We start from the raw sequence: 17,500 nt of genomic DNA, 5'->3' as shown, positions 1-17,500 counted from the left end.
TTATTACTTCTACCATTTTGTATTTATTACAACTCAAAGTAACAATGTTGGTTCGTCTTCTCGGTCACATGATCGAGAAATGCAAGTTCAACGTGAGGAAATTGTTCGTACTATGTGGGAGGATTATATTAAAGACTAGTACTACAATTTATGTTCAATTTTTTTTTATTGAATTAAAGCTTGATCAATTGAAGTTAGATGAAACAACTACTTAAGTGGAGAACAAATAACTTTGTAATAATTTATTATGTGATTTTATAAATTTTTATTTATTTGGTAAGATTGAATAAACAATTGGGGCTATTTCAATAGTTTTACAACTTCTAGGATTCTTATGTTTATGAGAAAATATACAACACAAAAATTCCATATCGCATGTCTAAACAAAGCTTCAATTTCATCCCATGATTTCATATGATGATTCCATATTGCATGGCTAAACGGGCCCTAAATAAATTCTTACATTAAGATGTTGATATTTGATCATTATAATCTGTTTGTCCTTGATCTTCAAATAAATTTCAAATTTTAGGTTAAACATGTAAATACACATTAGTTATACGTAATTTAGTATATATTTTTTCTTTTAATTTGATAATTTTTATCACTTAAACATAAATCAACTTGAAATAGAAAATTTAAACCAATAAGAAAATAATTCTACTTTTATTGGAGCTTAAATAACACACCGACCATTTTTGAAAAAGATTATGAGGTACAATTAGGTCGAATAAACCCCTTTGTAAAAAGTATTTGATTGCTTGTGAACCTTTGAATACTATTTTATTCAAAATTTGTTCAATTGATTTTTTTACCTGCAAATGCAATGTAGGCACAAGAGTCGGCAGAAATAATACCGGCCATAGGTTTTCTAAGTAAAATTTGGCAAATAGTGTTTGTCCATACAATTTGTCATTATTTGGCAAATAATTCAAATTTTCAAATACTAGTTTTTTCTAGTATTTGGACCAAAATCTCATTATTTGAGAACTTTTAATAATTTAAATTCTACACCAAACTTTTATTTTTTACAAGAACGCCATCTATAGTAGTTGTTTGCGTTGTTTTATATAATTTTTTACGTGAACATCAAAGTAGTGATGGAATATTCAGTGACTATGAAAGTGATGATATGGTTATTGATGAAAATGATGAATAATCGACTTAGGGTAACAAAGTCACGTGCTATGTAATACAAACTTATGATTAGTTTTGACAATTTTTAAAACTTATGCGTATAGATCATATTTCTTAAAAGGTGAAATATATTTCCCAATATTATGGCCAAACACATGGTGAAATTTCACCAAATAATATTTGTCAAAAATAATTGAAAATCTATGACCAAACTCTAGCTAAATCTCATTCCACAGAAGTCGTAGATGTAAAGATTGACACATAAAATAACATTTTATTTAATTAATCATACTTCCCATAAATCAACTTGAAAAAGAAAAATTTAAACCAACAAGAAAACAATTCTTTTGCTTGAAATGTACTAAACCGATAAAAAAAAAAAGATGGAGTCTTTAATCCGTTTAACATTTTAACACAAACAAATTAAATAATTAAGGTGTCACCTTTATGATTTGACTAACCTTATATCTGACACGTATTAAAAGTAAAATTTTAACCTAAGAAAAAACAATTGCATAAATTTGAAGTTTTAGAATTGATTGAAAGGTCATTGCTAAAATGATCACTTTACTCGTTCAGGTGATTTATTGACATAACATCTTTACTCGTACCTACCACTTTCGAAAGGACCTAGCATAGAGTCTATTAATATTTGAGCTTTATTTTGACTAAAACTCCAACTTATAACTTTTTCTATTTTAACAACGGATTCTTTTAAACAAGAGGGGTTGCTCATATGGTTATAAGTATCTTATATTTACGATCTTAATATTATGAATCTAAGTCACTGAAAAAATAGTAAAGTGAATGAAATCGCTATTTGAGATGTCACGATTTAAATGATAATATTACGAATTGGGATGCTAATTAATATTGAGGCTATCTAGTTAATTATATTTTCTCTACCTCTTACGCAAGTCAGACTTTGCAACTAAAGTGAACAAATTGTGCAAAAAGCATAGTCAAAAAGGTCTTACATCACATCCATTTCCCAAAGTGAGCCTAATTACTTACCTCCCAATTCATTTATTTTTGTTTTTTCGTTTGGTATTTATATTGAAGTTTAATTATTTTAGAGTCGTAACGCATATGGTTTTATTAGGAAACACTTTCTATCAACAACTTTTTATATGCTTGAGGCTCAAAAATTGAAAACCTTAAGTAAAAGAGGAACAATTTCATTCATTGCATTATATCCTTTAGTGGTGGTACCAAGCTACCAATTTTATTGTGAACTATCTTTTATAAAATACACTGCGCTTATATTTTAAATTTATTTTTGTACAATTTCAAGTTGGTAAAAAGTTCACGGGCACATCACTAGTTATAAATTAGGCTTGTTTCATGTGTCAAAGTTCGAATATTATTTCTACCTCAAGTTCAAGTAAAAATAGTTGATCTTCAATCATATATGCATAAATTTCAAGAAAAAATGACTGTATTTAGCCATAGGTCCTTTAGACACCCATATATCTTAAATTATTTTGAGACTTTGCAACTAAAGTGAACAAATTGTGCAAAAAGCATAGTCAAAAAGGTCTTACATCACATCCATTTCCCAAAGTGAGCCTAATTACTTACCTCCCAATTCATTTATTTTTGTTTTTTCGTTTGGTATTTATATTGAAGTTTAATTATTTTAGAGTCGTAACGCATATGGTTTTATTAGGAAACACTTTCTATCAACAACTTTTTATATGCTTGAGGCTCAAAAATTGAAAACCTTAAGTAAAAGAGGAACAATTTCATTCATTGCATTATATCCTTTAGTGGTGGTACCAAGCTACCAATTTTATTGTGAACTATCTTTTATAAAATACACTGCGCTTATATTTTAAATTTATTTTTGTACAATTTCAAGTTGGTAAAAAGTTCACGGGCACATCACTAGTTATAAATTAGGCTTGTTTCATGTGTCAAAGTTCGAATATTATTTCTACCTCAAGTTCAAGTAAAAATAGTTGATCTTCAATCATATATGCATAAATTTCAAGAAAAAATGACTGTATTTAGCCATAGGTCCTTTAGACACCCATATATCTTAAATTATTTTGAAATAAATAGACTTACAAATTGTTACACACTAAACAGTTGTGTATGAGAATGTTAGTTTTTAACTTGGACAAGTTATGGAAGATACAACACTTTCTTAAGTGGAGTATTATGTTTCTTTATAGTTAAAAATATAATAATTATAATGTATGGTTTATTCCGCTTCTAATTATTAATTAAATAGTTGATACCTCGTGATTATGGATAAACACAATTTTGGTATTAAAGTGGCTTTAATTATTGTCTCATGCCGCAAAGCCCCGTGATGGGGTCCTAATTCATTATTTGTCCCTTCTATAACTTTTTAATTTTTTTTTTAATTTCATAGTAGTATAATCTTACTTTAACTAGAAGATAATTGACAGAAACCTTAGTTTAAATGTGTAATAATTATATAAACCACAAATTTTACTAATGATTAAAGAGGAATTGTCCCTGAAAACAAGGGGATCGGACTTAATAACTTAATTCTTCGACCCATTTGACAATTAACATCCATGTAATAATAATAAGATTTACAATCAAATATTTATAATCGGCTCATCCAATAGCGTAGGAATATATATTAGAGTTTCAATTTTCCACTTAATTTTTTTCTAACATCATCAAACATAAAAATAAGAGTTTCATAGATTACTTTTAATTAGGATTAGGGCTCCACATGGAGAAAATGACGATGAAAATCTCAACTTTATTTCTTTTTACCAACTTTATTCTCTCATTATTTGTCTTCTTTTATCTCCTTTATTAATCTTGAGATCTACTAGCATATTCTCATACTCAATTAATTCATTTAAATTTGTTTGTCCATTTTAAAAAGAGAAACTCTTTATTTTTTTTAACTTTTTGATTCGAATTATTCATACGACATATTTAAAAACATAAAATTAAAAAATATTTTGATACAATTTTTATATCTTTCATTTAAAATCACAAGATTCAAAAATCATTTTTATTTTCATAAATTTCGTGTTGAATAAAAACTGACAAATAAATTAATACGAAGGAAAGTTCTTTTCTTGTTTTGCAAGTCTTATACATCAAATGAAAAAAAAACTCCGGCTAGCGGGCCATGTTAAAGAGGCATCTAAGAACATAAATATCAAGCAAAAAAAATAAAATGTAAAGTGTACTACTCAAAAGATCTAAAAGTTTATAACATAGTCGCCTTCGTTAAAAGTACTTCACTCAAAAATTGTCCAATGCAATTCTCTATTTAATCGTATTCCATTAATATGAATATCATAAATTAAATAAGACATAACACCTAAATTGATGTACGTAAAAAGATTCATCAAAAGAGTAATTATCTATACCCTCCGTCCATCTTATGTTCAGTATACTAGAAATAGTTGTCCAAACAAAGAAATAATTTACCTTTTTATATCTATTTTATCCTTGTTATTAAATGCTAGTCAATATCTAATACATTTTTCAAATCTTTAATATATACAAAGGATAATATAGTAATAGTGCTCTTGTTAGTTATTGTTATTTAAGGTATGTGTCAAATCAATCGTGAACAATTATTGTTGGACAATGGGAGTACAATTCTAGTAATCATTGGTTGAGACAAGCTTGAACCATTGAGATTGAGGGTTATCAATACTTTTTCCATCTAAGCCAACACATTTCCTAACCAAAACTTTGTTAGAAGAAGAATTAGTGTCAAAATCCAAACACAACTCTTTCTCATTCTCATCAATATTTGAAAGTTGATAATTTGAAGCAAGTTTCCATCTACTTTTTTCATTATTATTGCAATCTTTTGAGAGTGTCAAAGGCATGCCCTCCCTTGATGTTGTTAAACATGAAGAAGTTCCCCTTAATCGGATCGGCGTTCCGTCTCCGTGGTAGATCCACCGGCTAGCTCCGATGCAACTACTTGCTTGTACTACATTGTTGGTTGCAACATTCAAGCACTTGCCACTTTGTGGATGGAATAATAAGTAGTATTTTGGTTTCTTTGATTTTGGATCTAAAACATTCAAAAAGAAAGAAAAAGAGGTGTTAAATTAAACATAATGCAAGGACTTTAGTTACATGCATGGTCTAACAATGGATTTCTACATTAATATTATTAAGTGAACTTTTAACATGTGACAATATGACATATACATTACTAATTATTACTCATCATAAAGATTTAATGATAATGTGAGTATGTGTCTAACTCGCATGTACTCTACTAATAGAGTGATTGTATTAACTTTCAAAATCTGTTTATTTTGAAAAGTACTTTCTGTCAATAATGTTTTTCAAAAATATGGTTTCAGAGAGTTGTAGTTTGTGTTTAATCAACTAATTTGAAATGTGTAGCATCAATTTCCACATGGGAATCTTTTTTGGAAAAAAGTAGTTTTGAGGGAGAAACATATCAATTTTCTAAAACATTTTTCAAAACCCACCTTTTTTCTCTTAAAAGATTAGCCAAACACCTAGTACTATTGTTTTTAGAAAAAAACACTTCTAGCTTCTAAGAAACTTGCAAAATAGGTAGATAAAAGACAACATAAAAAACTATTTACATACAATCAGATCACTTAAAAAATAGTAAGATATAACCATTTATAAAAAAGTGTGATTACCTATAACATTAGACAAATTATATGTTATAACGTATTAAAATACACTAAAAGTGTAAGAGAACATTTACCTTGGGGTTTTTGTTGAATAAGTTGCAATTTTGCACGATATTGAGGACTTCTAAGAGAATTCCATGTATTATTCAACATCCCAAACGGTTCATCCATACCCGGTTTACCTTGTCGGGTATAATAATTACCTTGCAAGGCCCAAACGGCCCAATCCAAATCCAAGTCCACTAAGAATGTGAGCAAGCAACCCATAAACAAATTGCCAGAAGGGTTCATTCCCTTTTGGTCAGCTCCAAATTCACTAACAAATAAAGGTGCTGCATTTTTACCCTTAAGTAAAAATCCTGATTTATTCATAATCTCTTTCTTAATTGTATCACAAACCTTGTTTAGTGGTTGAGTTAAGAACCAATTAGCTTGTCCCTCGGTAAACGCGTAGCGATGAATCTCATATACGATTTTATTTCTCATGTTTAATAAGTTCAAAGGCTTTCGTTTTAGAAAGGTAAAATCGATATCGTAATTTAATCCTGATATGATTATTAGAAGATTAGGGTTAGCTTTATGAATTGTTTTTGCACCTTTCTTGACATTTTTGTACCATACACTTTGGTTTTGAAGTGGACCACGTAGCTCGTTACGTAGACTTATGCCAATAACCTAGATAAAAAATAGTAAATGACAATCAATAACAACTTTATGGAATAATTCAAGAATATGAGAAAAGGGCTAACTAAGAAATTACCTTAACGATCGATAATTCTACTACTACAACACCCGTTTTTTTGCGAGCTGAAAATCTCAGGTGCTTACTTTTCAAATCTCTTATGTTCAAAATGTAACACGAATTGAGGTGTATTCCTTTCTCAACTTTCATCTATTGGTCTAGTCCCTCTTACTACATATATGTTTTTATTTCTTGGGTAATGGTCGGGTCTGCGTACATTCTACCTTCCTCATATTCCACTTTGTGGAACTATACTCGGTATATTGTCCGTAATATATTAAAAATCAATAAAATAAGTAAGAGTAAAACATACCATTGGTAAATCCTTGTATTTTTTAGCAACAATATCCAACCCTTTTAACCATTCTTTAGGTTGAAAATCCTCATCTCCCCAAAATCCATTCCCATCATGATTCCCACAACACCACATGGGCTTACTAAGATGATTATCAAGAACAGACATAATACCATGACGGCCCATCTCTTCAATCACAGCCCTTTGGGCTTTAAAAACAGTAAGGCCCAAAAGTTGTGGATTCTTTTGGGCTATTCCTGATAGAGCATCATGAAGACCATTGTTAACAAAAGATTGGGCCACAGTAAGATTTGAATATCGAGTGAACATATAAGTAGCCCATGTAAGACGAACACAATTGAAGCCCATTAAGGATATGTGGTTAACAATATTGTTAATGGGCTGTTGATCTAGGCCTTCTGGTAACATGGTTTGTAAATGGGCCACCCAATTTACACAAGCTAATTTCACTCTTTGACCATTTTCATCATCTATTATCCATCTAGAACTTGTTGATAAAGGTAAGCAATGAGAAAAGGTTGCAAAAGTGCAAAGAAAAATATAAATTGTGGCTAATTTTGCCATTTTTTTTGTTAGTAGTGTAAAGAGAATTAAGAGAAGTAAGAAGAATTGATGGAGTTCATACATTTATAGGAGTAATTAGTGTTGATTTGATGGGATAAAACAAAATTTGTTTCAGAGAAGACCTCCTTGTTTTATCTATTGAGAATTATGTTCAAATTATAAATAGTAATAGTGTAAAAGAATGTATGTTGCATCATGTTACCAAAAAAGATAAATTTAGGTAAGTTATAGGTAGTGTATTGGGGGAAATTACCATGCAAATATAATGCAAATCCATTGTTTAAGCTTCCGGAATCGTTGCATGCTAGGTTTACTTGCTCTTATCTCGTGAGATATATTCGAACTGATTTGTATATGTTACGCAAGACGTGTGTGTCTATCTGTCCAACTTACTGATGTAAGTGTCTACCGCTGCATATCCAAAGTTGAAAGCATAAATACTACACGAGGCTAAGTTAAATATCATATTTATATAATATGTCTTTCTTATAATATGTAACAATAGCACAACCATTGATGATAATATCATGTACTAAACAAGAGCAACTAATGGCTCCCATGTATCTTTGCTTTCATATAATTTAACTTCTATTTCCAATTAAAAAAAGATTTGATACTCCTTTCATCCATTTTTATTTGTCGATTATTTATTACAAATAAATGTCCTTTCATCCCCTAAATTCCTAATTTCTTTCTATTATTGATCTTAGTTATTCTTCAAAATATTAAATTTATTGATATAAAATAATGTGTCTAATTAATTTTAACGAATGAAATAATATTGTTTATTTGAAGAAGGCATGCCAAAATTCATAGCCAATTGGAATTCTATATATGAAGGGAATAATATGAGGTTGTAATTAATTTCCAAAATATAAGCAGTGGGACCAAAAAAACTAGTTTAAGAAATCTTTCTCAATTTCTTAACAGCCAAGCTGTTGCTACGACTTTTTATTGTCGGTTTGGACGGAGAGATTTGTGTTATTTATATTTACAATAATAATATATTCAGTATAAGTTTATCAATCAAATCAAATATACAAGATCTATAAATCTGAATAGAAAAATTATTTTTAATAAACCATTAAATGAGAAGATTTTTTCTTTTTTTTTTGTTGGTTTCCAATTAATAATATTCATATATATTTTGAAATCCGACTAATTTAACCTACCATCTAAAACATTTACTTAATAAAGATTTTTCTATCACAAGCAATCCAGAAGATGAGAAAATGAATAAATCCAAAGATCTTTCTAGTTCCCCCGACGAAGCATTAAATATTTTTTCATGCTTAGATATAATAATAATAATAAAAGTATATATATATTATTGATACATAATTCAATTCAACTTGTCTTATTCATTTTCAAAAAATAAAAAATAAAAAAAATACCACGTGTGATCGTTCTTTTTGAGAATTTACAGATTTTGCATTATATAAAAATCTTCTATAAATTATTAAGTATATTGGTTTTCCACTATCTTATATTCTAATGAAATTTCATGCTAATTATTCTATAGTGCCTTAGTTGATCTGCACGTAAATTGCTTATAATATAAAGTACTATGAATTAAATGACTACACTCCATGGTTTGACCTCCTTCGTTAAGAAAGCAAATAACTTGTATTTTTTTTATCTACTCTACTAGTCAAGTTAGCAATTGATATATTTACCCTTTTTTTATTCGATATCTGATAAAGTATGTTTTTTGAGGTTCGACTAATTTAAATTTGTATTAAAACTTCCTACTCTATTATAGCCCATAAACTAAATAAATGGAAGTAATTGAAATTAATGAATTTCTAAGTATCTTGATAGATAAAGATGGAATAACCTATCAAAAATTTAAGATTCAAGTCTCGAAATGAATAATTTTTTAATAAGATCATTTTACTCTTTTTAGTAAATTTATCTTATGTGAATTTAAATTATAAATTAATATCTTTAATACTTAATAATTACCTATCCTAAAAAAAAGAAGAAGATGAGACTCTTGAGTCTTCTAGAGTAAAAAAAGTCTCCTTTATTAGGGAACTAGAGGGGCGTGGCCCGTGCTAGCACGGGCCCAACACTCTCACAAGTAATATTTCTTTTATAAAAAAAAAAGTATCCCTCTTCTCCATTTCTCTTCTCTCCCTTTTTCCCAAGTTCTAGCTTGAATTGGAGACATATGTCATTGTTTAAAATTAATTATTGAGATATAATTGATTAAAGTAAAGCCCTAACCATAGTTATTTGCTTCCATATATTTGCTTCTTAAATATTTTTGCAATCCAAAAATCCTAGATTTACATTATATTTTTCCTAAATATATTTAAAAGAATTTCTTTTCTTAATTACTTGAGTAATTTTTTTGCTGATTTTAATTTTTTCCCTAACGTTTGCCATTCTCAAATAATATTTGTCAAATAAAAAATTATAAATTGTGACCTAACATTTTTTTTTTCTAATTTTAGGAGTAAAATAAATTTTTTCACTCAACTTTAAATTCTTTCTTACTCCCTAAATGGAGTCCATATTGCTCTATAGACATTGTAGCTCTTAATACTCTATTAGAATAATAAAAACGTTTAACTTTATTGTAATTTTTTCAAAAAAGTAAAAATATTTAGTAAAAGTTTTATATGTATATGCAGGGCAGTAAATAATTTTTCTAAATATATTTAGAACAAATATAATGGATTGCAAAAATATTTTAAACTATGACATGTGTCTCCAATCCAAGCTAGAACTTGGGGAAAATGGAGAGGAGCTGGATCCAAAAATAATAATAGTGACGGTAACAAAAATTAGTAAAGCTTACATATCTCAATGAACTATATAATGTAACAAAGGAGGCATTATAATTAGGAGCTGCTAGAAGCAAATTACACACGTCACATGTCTTCTTGGTTAACTTAACTTTTGTTGAACAATTATTGTACTTGTTTACATAAGTCAATCTTGTAATGACAATTCTAGCTGGATAAAACAAAGAACAACCTTCGTAGAAAAAGTGTAAAATACTTAGATCTAAGTGAAAAAATATCACAACCTATTACAAGAAAACTCAATGTTGCAACATGTATACCAATTCATATGCCATCGTCACACTTCATATGGCTTCAAGCCGTGACCATAACCCAAGTGTTTCTTGCGCAGAGACTGAAAAACACAAAAATGCACAAGTGAAAAACACAATTTTACCAAAATATAAGCATGCACTGCCACATGAATGTCTTTTTTGAAGATAAAAATTACATTGAAAAGTTATCTCATTCTAATAATATTTAGGGGTCGTTTGGTTTGAATTCAAGTTATGATGGGATTAATTATGATGGGATAAGTTATGATAAGATTATTTTTTTATTGAGTGTTTGATTTGTTGTATTCAAAATATTTTAACAATTTATTTTTTTACAAAAATGCCCTTCATGAATATAAAAAGTAATGTATAAAAAGGGTTGATAGAGACATTTTTGTCATTTACTTATTTTATCTTTAATCCCTGGTATTATACTTCACACCAAATGACCCCTCAAGTTATTGATCTAGAAATAAAGAAAAAATAAGCAAATGAGATTTCGAAGAAAGCAAAAATTATTTATGCATTACTATATTATAAATTTATTCAGCTAGATAAATGGCTAATCAATGAAAAAACTTATGAAACATGTATATCTAGAAAAATTATTCTCCGAAAAGAGGCAGAGATTGAGCAAGAGAGAAGAATTACCGTCTCTCAACAACCTTAGACTCTTCTGATGTTTTACTCTCAGAATTCTTCTTTGTACTCTTATTTAAGTAAATCTTCTCATTAGAATCATCACCAATTGTCATGCAAATGATAGGCAACAATTACAATTTTTCATGTTCAAAGTGAAAATTCAATTTCCTTCTTTTCTTCTAACACATAACGCCAAAGAAAAATAAGTTGCATAGCATGTGGATCTAGTAACAATTGTTATATCATTATTTTAACAGAGTTATACTTTGAACAATATTATCGAAATACCCACATCGCTTAGAGCTAGCATATTTGTATTCCGTATCTTCCTTACAAGCTCATTTGCAGTGATAATAAAAGATTAGATGTAACCAGATATCAGTGTTTACACTGGATATCGAATCACATGAAATCTTCTTACAGAAAGAAGTAGAGTTTCCAAGAAATGCACAGCAAGTCATAGGAAGAGTAGCATTTGCAAGTCCGACTCAAACTGAAGTAAACAGACTTTAAAAAGGCTGAAAATCACAAGTTTTTCTTATTTCAGTCGGAAACACTTACTTTGAGGAAATGCATGAGAGAGTTTCCAAAATCAACAAAAAAAGCCTTCATAATGACCACGCCATGCTCCCTGCCTCGAAAAAGAAAGCATGTGGAGTAACCTTGAGCCACATTCATGAGGAAAATGTAGTGGTTCAAGGTTCAAAAGAGTAGAATCGCCTCTCTGTGACCAGAAAACAGTATGTGACATACCTCCACTTTTAACTTCTGCAATAAGTTTTCCGCTATCAATGTAATAGATTATGTTTCCAGCATACTGCCACTCAACTGTAGGTCTATTCATTCTCTTAACTAATGAAAGAATTCACCGCCTGCCTTAGTAATTTCAAATATGCCATTAACAGAATTTACATTCTTCATAAAGGCCACCAAAAAGAGAAAACAATAGGCACATACTGACATGTGATAACATGAATAGAGTAAATTTAAGAATGATATTATTTTGGAAAACTTCACAACCCACTCATGTATAGAGCAAATACCAAGATTTAGTACAAAGAATGGGTAATACAACAATAATAAAAAACATAAGATTTTTCTTTTGATAACTGTAAAACTAAGTTCAAGATTTTACATCTGCAAAATTCAAAAGAGAGTCGAATAAAGTTGCTATCTTTAGGACTTGCTAATTTTCATGCTAAAAAAAGAAATATATCTCTAAGAAATCATGTCACATTGAGTACCCAATAATTCAATATGATATTTGTAGGAATAGTTTTGTTGTATTTAAGATCAATTTTATTTTGAAAATCCCAATTCAATGTTTCTTTTGACATTCAATTTAGGTCTATAGCACTGATGGATGATTTGTTGGGGGAAATTTTTAATGTCACAAGTATAAATAAAATGGAGAAGAAAATACCAACTCTATGACAATCAAGAAGTGACATCTAGTGGCAAAGAGAAGTACAAACAACCTTAACATGAATCTCCATTGCAGGGAAAAAGTATATTAAGCAACTTAAAAAAGTGAATAAAATTTGTGGAGTTAATTCTCTTAAAATTGTCGGAAAAAAAGAGTGAATAAGGTTCAATGTTTTATACGTAGTTTATGGAGAAGAAAAATAGTACACATCATTAATCATAATGCAAAAAACATGTTTCTATTGAGAGACGGCAATTACAAATTTAGGTTGAATTAATCAACAATTTTAAGGCAAGTGTTTCTATAACTTTACATTAAAATTAAGTTGCAAATCTAAATTTTGAATATACATCCATGTATGTAGGTGTTAGTAGGGGTTGAAGCAAATAAATAGGCTACATGTAAATGGTCCCTTATATAGATTCACCAAGATGGTGAATAACTTAAATAAGGATTGTGCTTGTGGTTCTTTTTTTTCTGTGCTATTCATGTTGATACGGCAGGCATGGTTGCAAGAGTTTGAAGCAATTGAGGGTTCTCTGCATGGAGATGCTAATATGGAGGGCGAGTGGGGAAGATGAATCTGAAACAGAGCACACAGAAACTCAATTAGTGTTTTGCTTCATACTAATGACAATATACATACAAATTAAGGTGGGGATTCTGTACATTACCTTTATTTGATTTTACTTGTGTCCAATCTAGTCAATTTTCGAAAAATAAACTGTTAAAAAAAAAAGGAAAAATTTAACCCACACAAAGATAAATGACGAAGAGCTCTCCGACCAACCAGAAATAAAGACCAATTTGTAGCAAAGGTATGCAACAATCTGCAGAGAAAGGAGAGGGAAGCAGGGGGAGAGAAGTCAGGAAAAAAATGGATTAGTAGAAGTGAAAATGAATGGGGAAATTAGTTGTCTCAACACAGATGTAATACGTGTCTGCCGGAAAAAAAAGCTAGTGAACTCAAATGCCTACACGTTGCTAAGCGAGAAGAAATAGAGAAATAGAGTGGGTCCAAATTCATAGTACAATTTACATTACTTTAAGTACAATAATGCGATGCTGTGTTCGTCCTATCAAGTCCCATTTCTATATAGGAGTAATATTTACTCTCAATATAAAACTTTCTAATACGAATTTAAATTTAATCAAAATTTAATATAAATATCGAATATAATTTTCTTTTCTTAATAAAAAAACTCTGACTTCATAAATCATAAGTTAGATGGGAGTATTAGTTGGAAAATAATGACATTAAAAATATATGACCTAATATTATCACCTCGAAATTATCAATTTTGTATAGTACTATCACGCTCCCATTTTGTCTTTACATTTTTGGTCCTTCTAGTATCTTCCATTTTCAATATGAAACTAATCAGCTGCCACGCCGATAAAATCAACGGTCCAGATTCTTTCTTTAACATATATACTAGAATCTCTCTTCCCTTCTCCACAAAGGAAAAGGAAAATTGTCTTTAGCCCCTCAAATATTGACAAAATATCAATTTTGATCCCTACAAATACAATAGTGTAAAATTGTACTTGTGTTTCTATAAACCTACAAAGGAAATGAAAAAAATGTGATTTTTGTATTTGTCTGAATTTTGTTTTTATATTATTCGATATATGTGTTGATTGATTCAAAGTAATATGTCATTTGATTAATTAATCAAGGTATGAATAAGTTGTTTGTTTAACGTGAACATATAGTTTAGTTTAATTAAGGAATTTGTAGTTTATATTATAGGTTCAATATTTAAATCAAGCGAATCAATTCTAAATTTTAAGTGGAGAAATAAATTGAGTTCACCGAACACATAATGCTCGACTCAATTGATTAATTACTGCATTCTTTTCATGTTTAATTTTGATATGCATAACTTGAATCAAAGACCTATCAAAAACAGTAACACTATCTTCATAAGGTAAAGACAACACTAAGCACACACACCACCCTTTTCAAGACTATTTGGAAATTGATTCCAAATTGACATAACACACGCAGCATTGCACGTAAGCCACAATTTGTCATGTATGTCACATAGAACACACATGTTTTTTTTATGCAAGCTAAAAAGCCTTATTTGTGTATACCGAAAATTGAAGATATAAATATCAATTGAAACCAAGTTAAAAAATCATGTTTTATATATTATACTCTATGAACACTCCAACATTTAAAAAAAAGGTTATTTTTTAAATAATAAAAAATGAAGGACACAAATAACATTTACTAATAATCAAAGGACTAAAACCGAAAATCATACATGTATAAAATCCACCTACAGATTCATTGTAGCACCAAAATACTCTCCATTTTTCTCTCTCAGAATCGCTACAACTTTTTACAAAAAACAGTATATATACACTCACCGATTTTCAAGGGTTTTTTCTCTGAAGTTATGACGGAACACGAGGAGCACAAAGTGGAGAAAGAGGAGCAAGATGAGTCACTGATGGACAAAATTTCTGAAAAACTTCACTTCAGTAATCATTCATCGTCGCCGGCACCGGCGTCGTCTTCTTCTGATTCCGATGATGAGAAGAAAAAGCCGACGTCGCCAGCACCGGAGACGTCGTCGTTTGGGTCTAAAGTTCGTCGGCTTTTTGGTAGGGAACGTCCAGTTCATAAAGTCTTCGGTGGTGGTAAACGTGAGTTTTCGCTTTTTTTACTTCAGCTCTTTGTTGAATATAAAATTGAACTAGAAAGGATCTGGTTGGTACTGTTAATTTTTTAAAGTAAAAGTTTGATTTACTTTGCATCTGTGAATGAATATTCAGCTCTTTTTTTTTTAGTTCTTTTTTATCAATGAATAGACTGAAGATCCCAAATTTATGAATCGTTGACTATGAATGAAAGAGATTGTTGCTGGTTAACAAAGTGGAACTTTCAGTTGATTGAAGCTTCATAGTTCGATTGCTACTTAATTTGCTTTTAAAATATTTTTGGTGTGTGTTTTTAGTTCTATATGCCTATTGTTTTTAGATCTGGATCTGTATGTTAGTCCAATAGTTTAGTTTCAAGGGAGTGTAAAAGTCTCTGCTTTTTGTTTAGTGTAGTTGGTTAAAATGAAATCACTCAATTGCTTCCAATTAGGGTGTAGTTGGTTGATTGATGTATTACTTTGCTCAAGAGATTGGCTTGTAGTATCATATTTGAGTTGATTGTGATTTTTCCTCTTTTGGTTTGATTAAAGTTTTAAGCTTTAGCACAATTTTTCTTAGTCTACCTCCTTTTAGTGTGTTTTTGGGGGTAGGGATGGTTTAAGTTGTAAGAAGGTTAATAATTAGTTTGAGGGAGGAAAAAATGTTGGATATTTGGATCACATTTTGTGAACCTAGTGCAAATGAGTGGATTTGATATTTGAGGATTCATATATAGCTGATACAACTTGATTATTGTATGGAATTAGAATTCATGTGGTATTGTTTTGGTGGTGCAGCTGCTGATGTGTTCTTGTGGAGGAACAAGAAGATATCTGCAGGATTTCTCGGTGGGGCGACAGCTATCTGGGTTCTCTTTGAGGTTGTAGAATACCATTTGCTTACCCTGCTCTGTCATGGTTTGATGGTTGCTCTGGCTGGATTGTTTTTGTGGAGCAATGCTAGCACTTTCATTCACAAGTAAATTACTCTTGCTGTTCATACTTAAATGCTACAACTTTTTAGAGGATTGGTATATCAGACATTGACTAGTTTTGGATCGAGGGATAGTTGATGGATAGTTGGATTGATAGATGTTTCCTTTGCCCTTTGTAGGTCTGCACCACATATTCCAGAAGTTCACATCCCCGAGAAACCTGTTTTAGCGTTTGCCTCTGCTCTTAGGAACGAGATCAATCGTGCCTTAGCAGTTCTGAGGGAAATTGCTTCTGGAAGGGATCTGAAGACGTTCCTTTTGGTGCGTCTCTCCTTACATTTAAGGATACAGTTTAGTTTCAATATCTCATTTATTGGTATTACATTTGGGGTGTGCTGTTCCATCTTTATATAATCTTGTCAACTCCTTCAGGTCATTGGTGGTCTGTGGCTCGCATCAATCTTGGGCGGTTGCTGTGATTTCTTGACCCTGTTCTACATAAGTAAGTAAACTTGTTCACTAAATTTAGATGCAACGTCTGAGATATGAGATTGATTGTGTAAATTTCTTGGAACAGTTGTTGTGGTGCTTCACACAGTACCTGTTCTGTATGAGAAATATGAGGATCAAGTGGATGCATTTGCAGAGAAAGCCTTGCACGAACTCAAGAAACAGTATGCTGTCTTTGATGCAAAGGTATTGAGTAAAATTCCTCGAGGGCCATTGAAAGATAAGAAGAAAGATTAGACGCGCACTATGTTGGGAGGAAGAGGGGGGTGTCTTGTTGTGTTATTATAGATGCATCTTGTGCTTGTCATTGTGAATCTTGATACAAGATGGTGGAAGTTTGTTTTAGGTTCCACGGTTTTGTGTTTTAAGATCGTGGAATTGATGTTGATGTATGAATGATAAATGACATGGAAATACTCTTTAAATGTTTGATTATTTGGTTGTTTTGTACGTCATTTTTGTTATTTATCTTCTCTTGTCGGTTAAATCGATATAGGTAGGGCAAGTTAGTGATTAGGTAAAGATGTTTGTGGGATTTTCTTTACGTGGTCCGCACTTGTCCACATGCTGAGATGGTTTAGGTGCCCAACTGAAGCTAAAATCCAAATGGCAGTATTTTGATGGAGGACTGAATATCTTTAAGTTGATAAAGACTTTGCTATGACAATTATTGTTCCTCTTTTTTCTCCTGAAATTGATTTTCTTTTTTACCAAGGAAAGGATATTGTTAGTTTTCTGTTATCTTTTTATGTGTTAATTAATAATTCATCAGCTAATAATCTGAGCGATATATTTGTGCTGAAAAGTATTGAGGTTTTTGAATGACACTACAAATAATGGCAAATTGGTGCCTCATGCCATCGATGGCAAACACTT

General features: G+C 30.4%; 2 protein-coding genes and 1 long non-coding RNA gene across 3 annotated transcripts; 1 reads left to right on the top strand and 2 right to left on the bottom strand.

Moving 5' to 3' along the window:
- Positions 1–4,742: 4,742 nt before the first annotated feature.
- On the bottom strand, positions 4,743–7,237 carry LOC102582487 (endoglucanase/exoglucanase B-like). Its single transcript, XM_006343955.1, has 3 exons — positions 6,827–7,237; positions 5,846–6,446; positions 4,743–5,167 (listed from the first exon to the last, which is right to left on the bottom strand). The coding sequence occupies exons 1-3, from the start codon at positions 7,235–7,237 to the stop codon at positions 4,743–4,745; spliced, it is 1,437 nt and encodes a 478-aa protein (XP_006344017.1).
- Positions 7,238–10,176: 2,939 nt separating this feature from the next.
- On the bottom strand, positions 10,177–12,166 carry LOC107059980 (uncharacterized). Its single transcript, XR_001473064.1, has 2 exons — positions 11,664–12,166; positions 10,177–10,540 (listed from the first exon to the last, which is right to left on the bottom strand). It is a non-coding gene; the product is annotated as an uncharacterized lncRNA (long non-coding RNA).
- A 2,664-nt stretch (positions 12,167–14,830) lies between these two features.
- Positions 14,831–17,074, top strand: LOC102606390 (reticulon-like protein B1). The gene is made up of 5 exons (XM_006343853.2): positions 14,831–15,186; positions 15,978–16,158; positions 16,294–16,435; positions 16,547–16,616; positions 16,692–17,074. The coding sequence occupies exons 1-5, from the start codon at positions 14,937–14,939 to the stop codon at positions 16,859–16,861; spliced, it is 813 nt and encodes a 270-aa protein (XP_006343915.1). The 5' UTR covers positions 14,831–14,936; the 3' UTR covers positions 16,862–17,074.
- Positions 17,075–17,500: the final 426 nt, after the last annotated feature.

Source organism: Solanum tuberosum, unplaced genomic scaffold (assembly GCF_000226075.1).
Source record: "Solanum tuberosum cultivar DM 1-3 516 R44 unplaced genomic scaffold, SolTub_3.0 scf00048, whole genome shotgun sequence".
Taxonomy (NCBI): Eukaryota; Viridiplantae; Streptophyta; class Magnoliopsida; order Solanales; family Solanaceae; genus Solanum; species Solanum tuberosum.
The sequence above is the reverse complement of the archived record's forward strand: the minus strand, read 5'-3'. Positions and strand labels throughout refer to the sequence as shown.

Bases quoted from the DNA above. Each gene is read 5' to 3' on its own strand.
- LOC102582487 (XM_006343955.1), bottom strand. From the start codon at position 7,237: ATGTTACCAGAAGGCCTAGATCAACAGCCCATTAACAATATTGTTAAC. The intron at 6,447-6,826 runs GTATGTTTTACT...TTTTTTATCTAG, and splicing joins AATACAAGGATTTACCAATG to GTTATTGGCATAAGTCTACG. The intron at 5,168-5,845 runs GTAAATGTTCTC...TGAATGTTTTAG, and splicing joins TATTCAACAAAAACCCCAAG to ATCCAAAATCAAAGAAACCA.
- LOC102606390 (XM_006343853.2), top strand. From the start codon at position 14,937: ATGACGGAACACGAGGAGCACAAAGTGGAGAAAGAGGAGCAAGATGAG. The intron at 15,187-15,977 runs GTGAGTTTTCGC...TTGGTGGTGCAG, and splicing joins AGTCTTCGGTGGTGGTAAAC to CTGCTGATGTGTTCTTGTGG. The intron at 16,159-16,293 runs GTAAATTACTCT...TGCCCTTTGTAG, and splicing joins GCTAGCACTTTCATTCACAA to GTCTGCACCACATATTCCAG.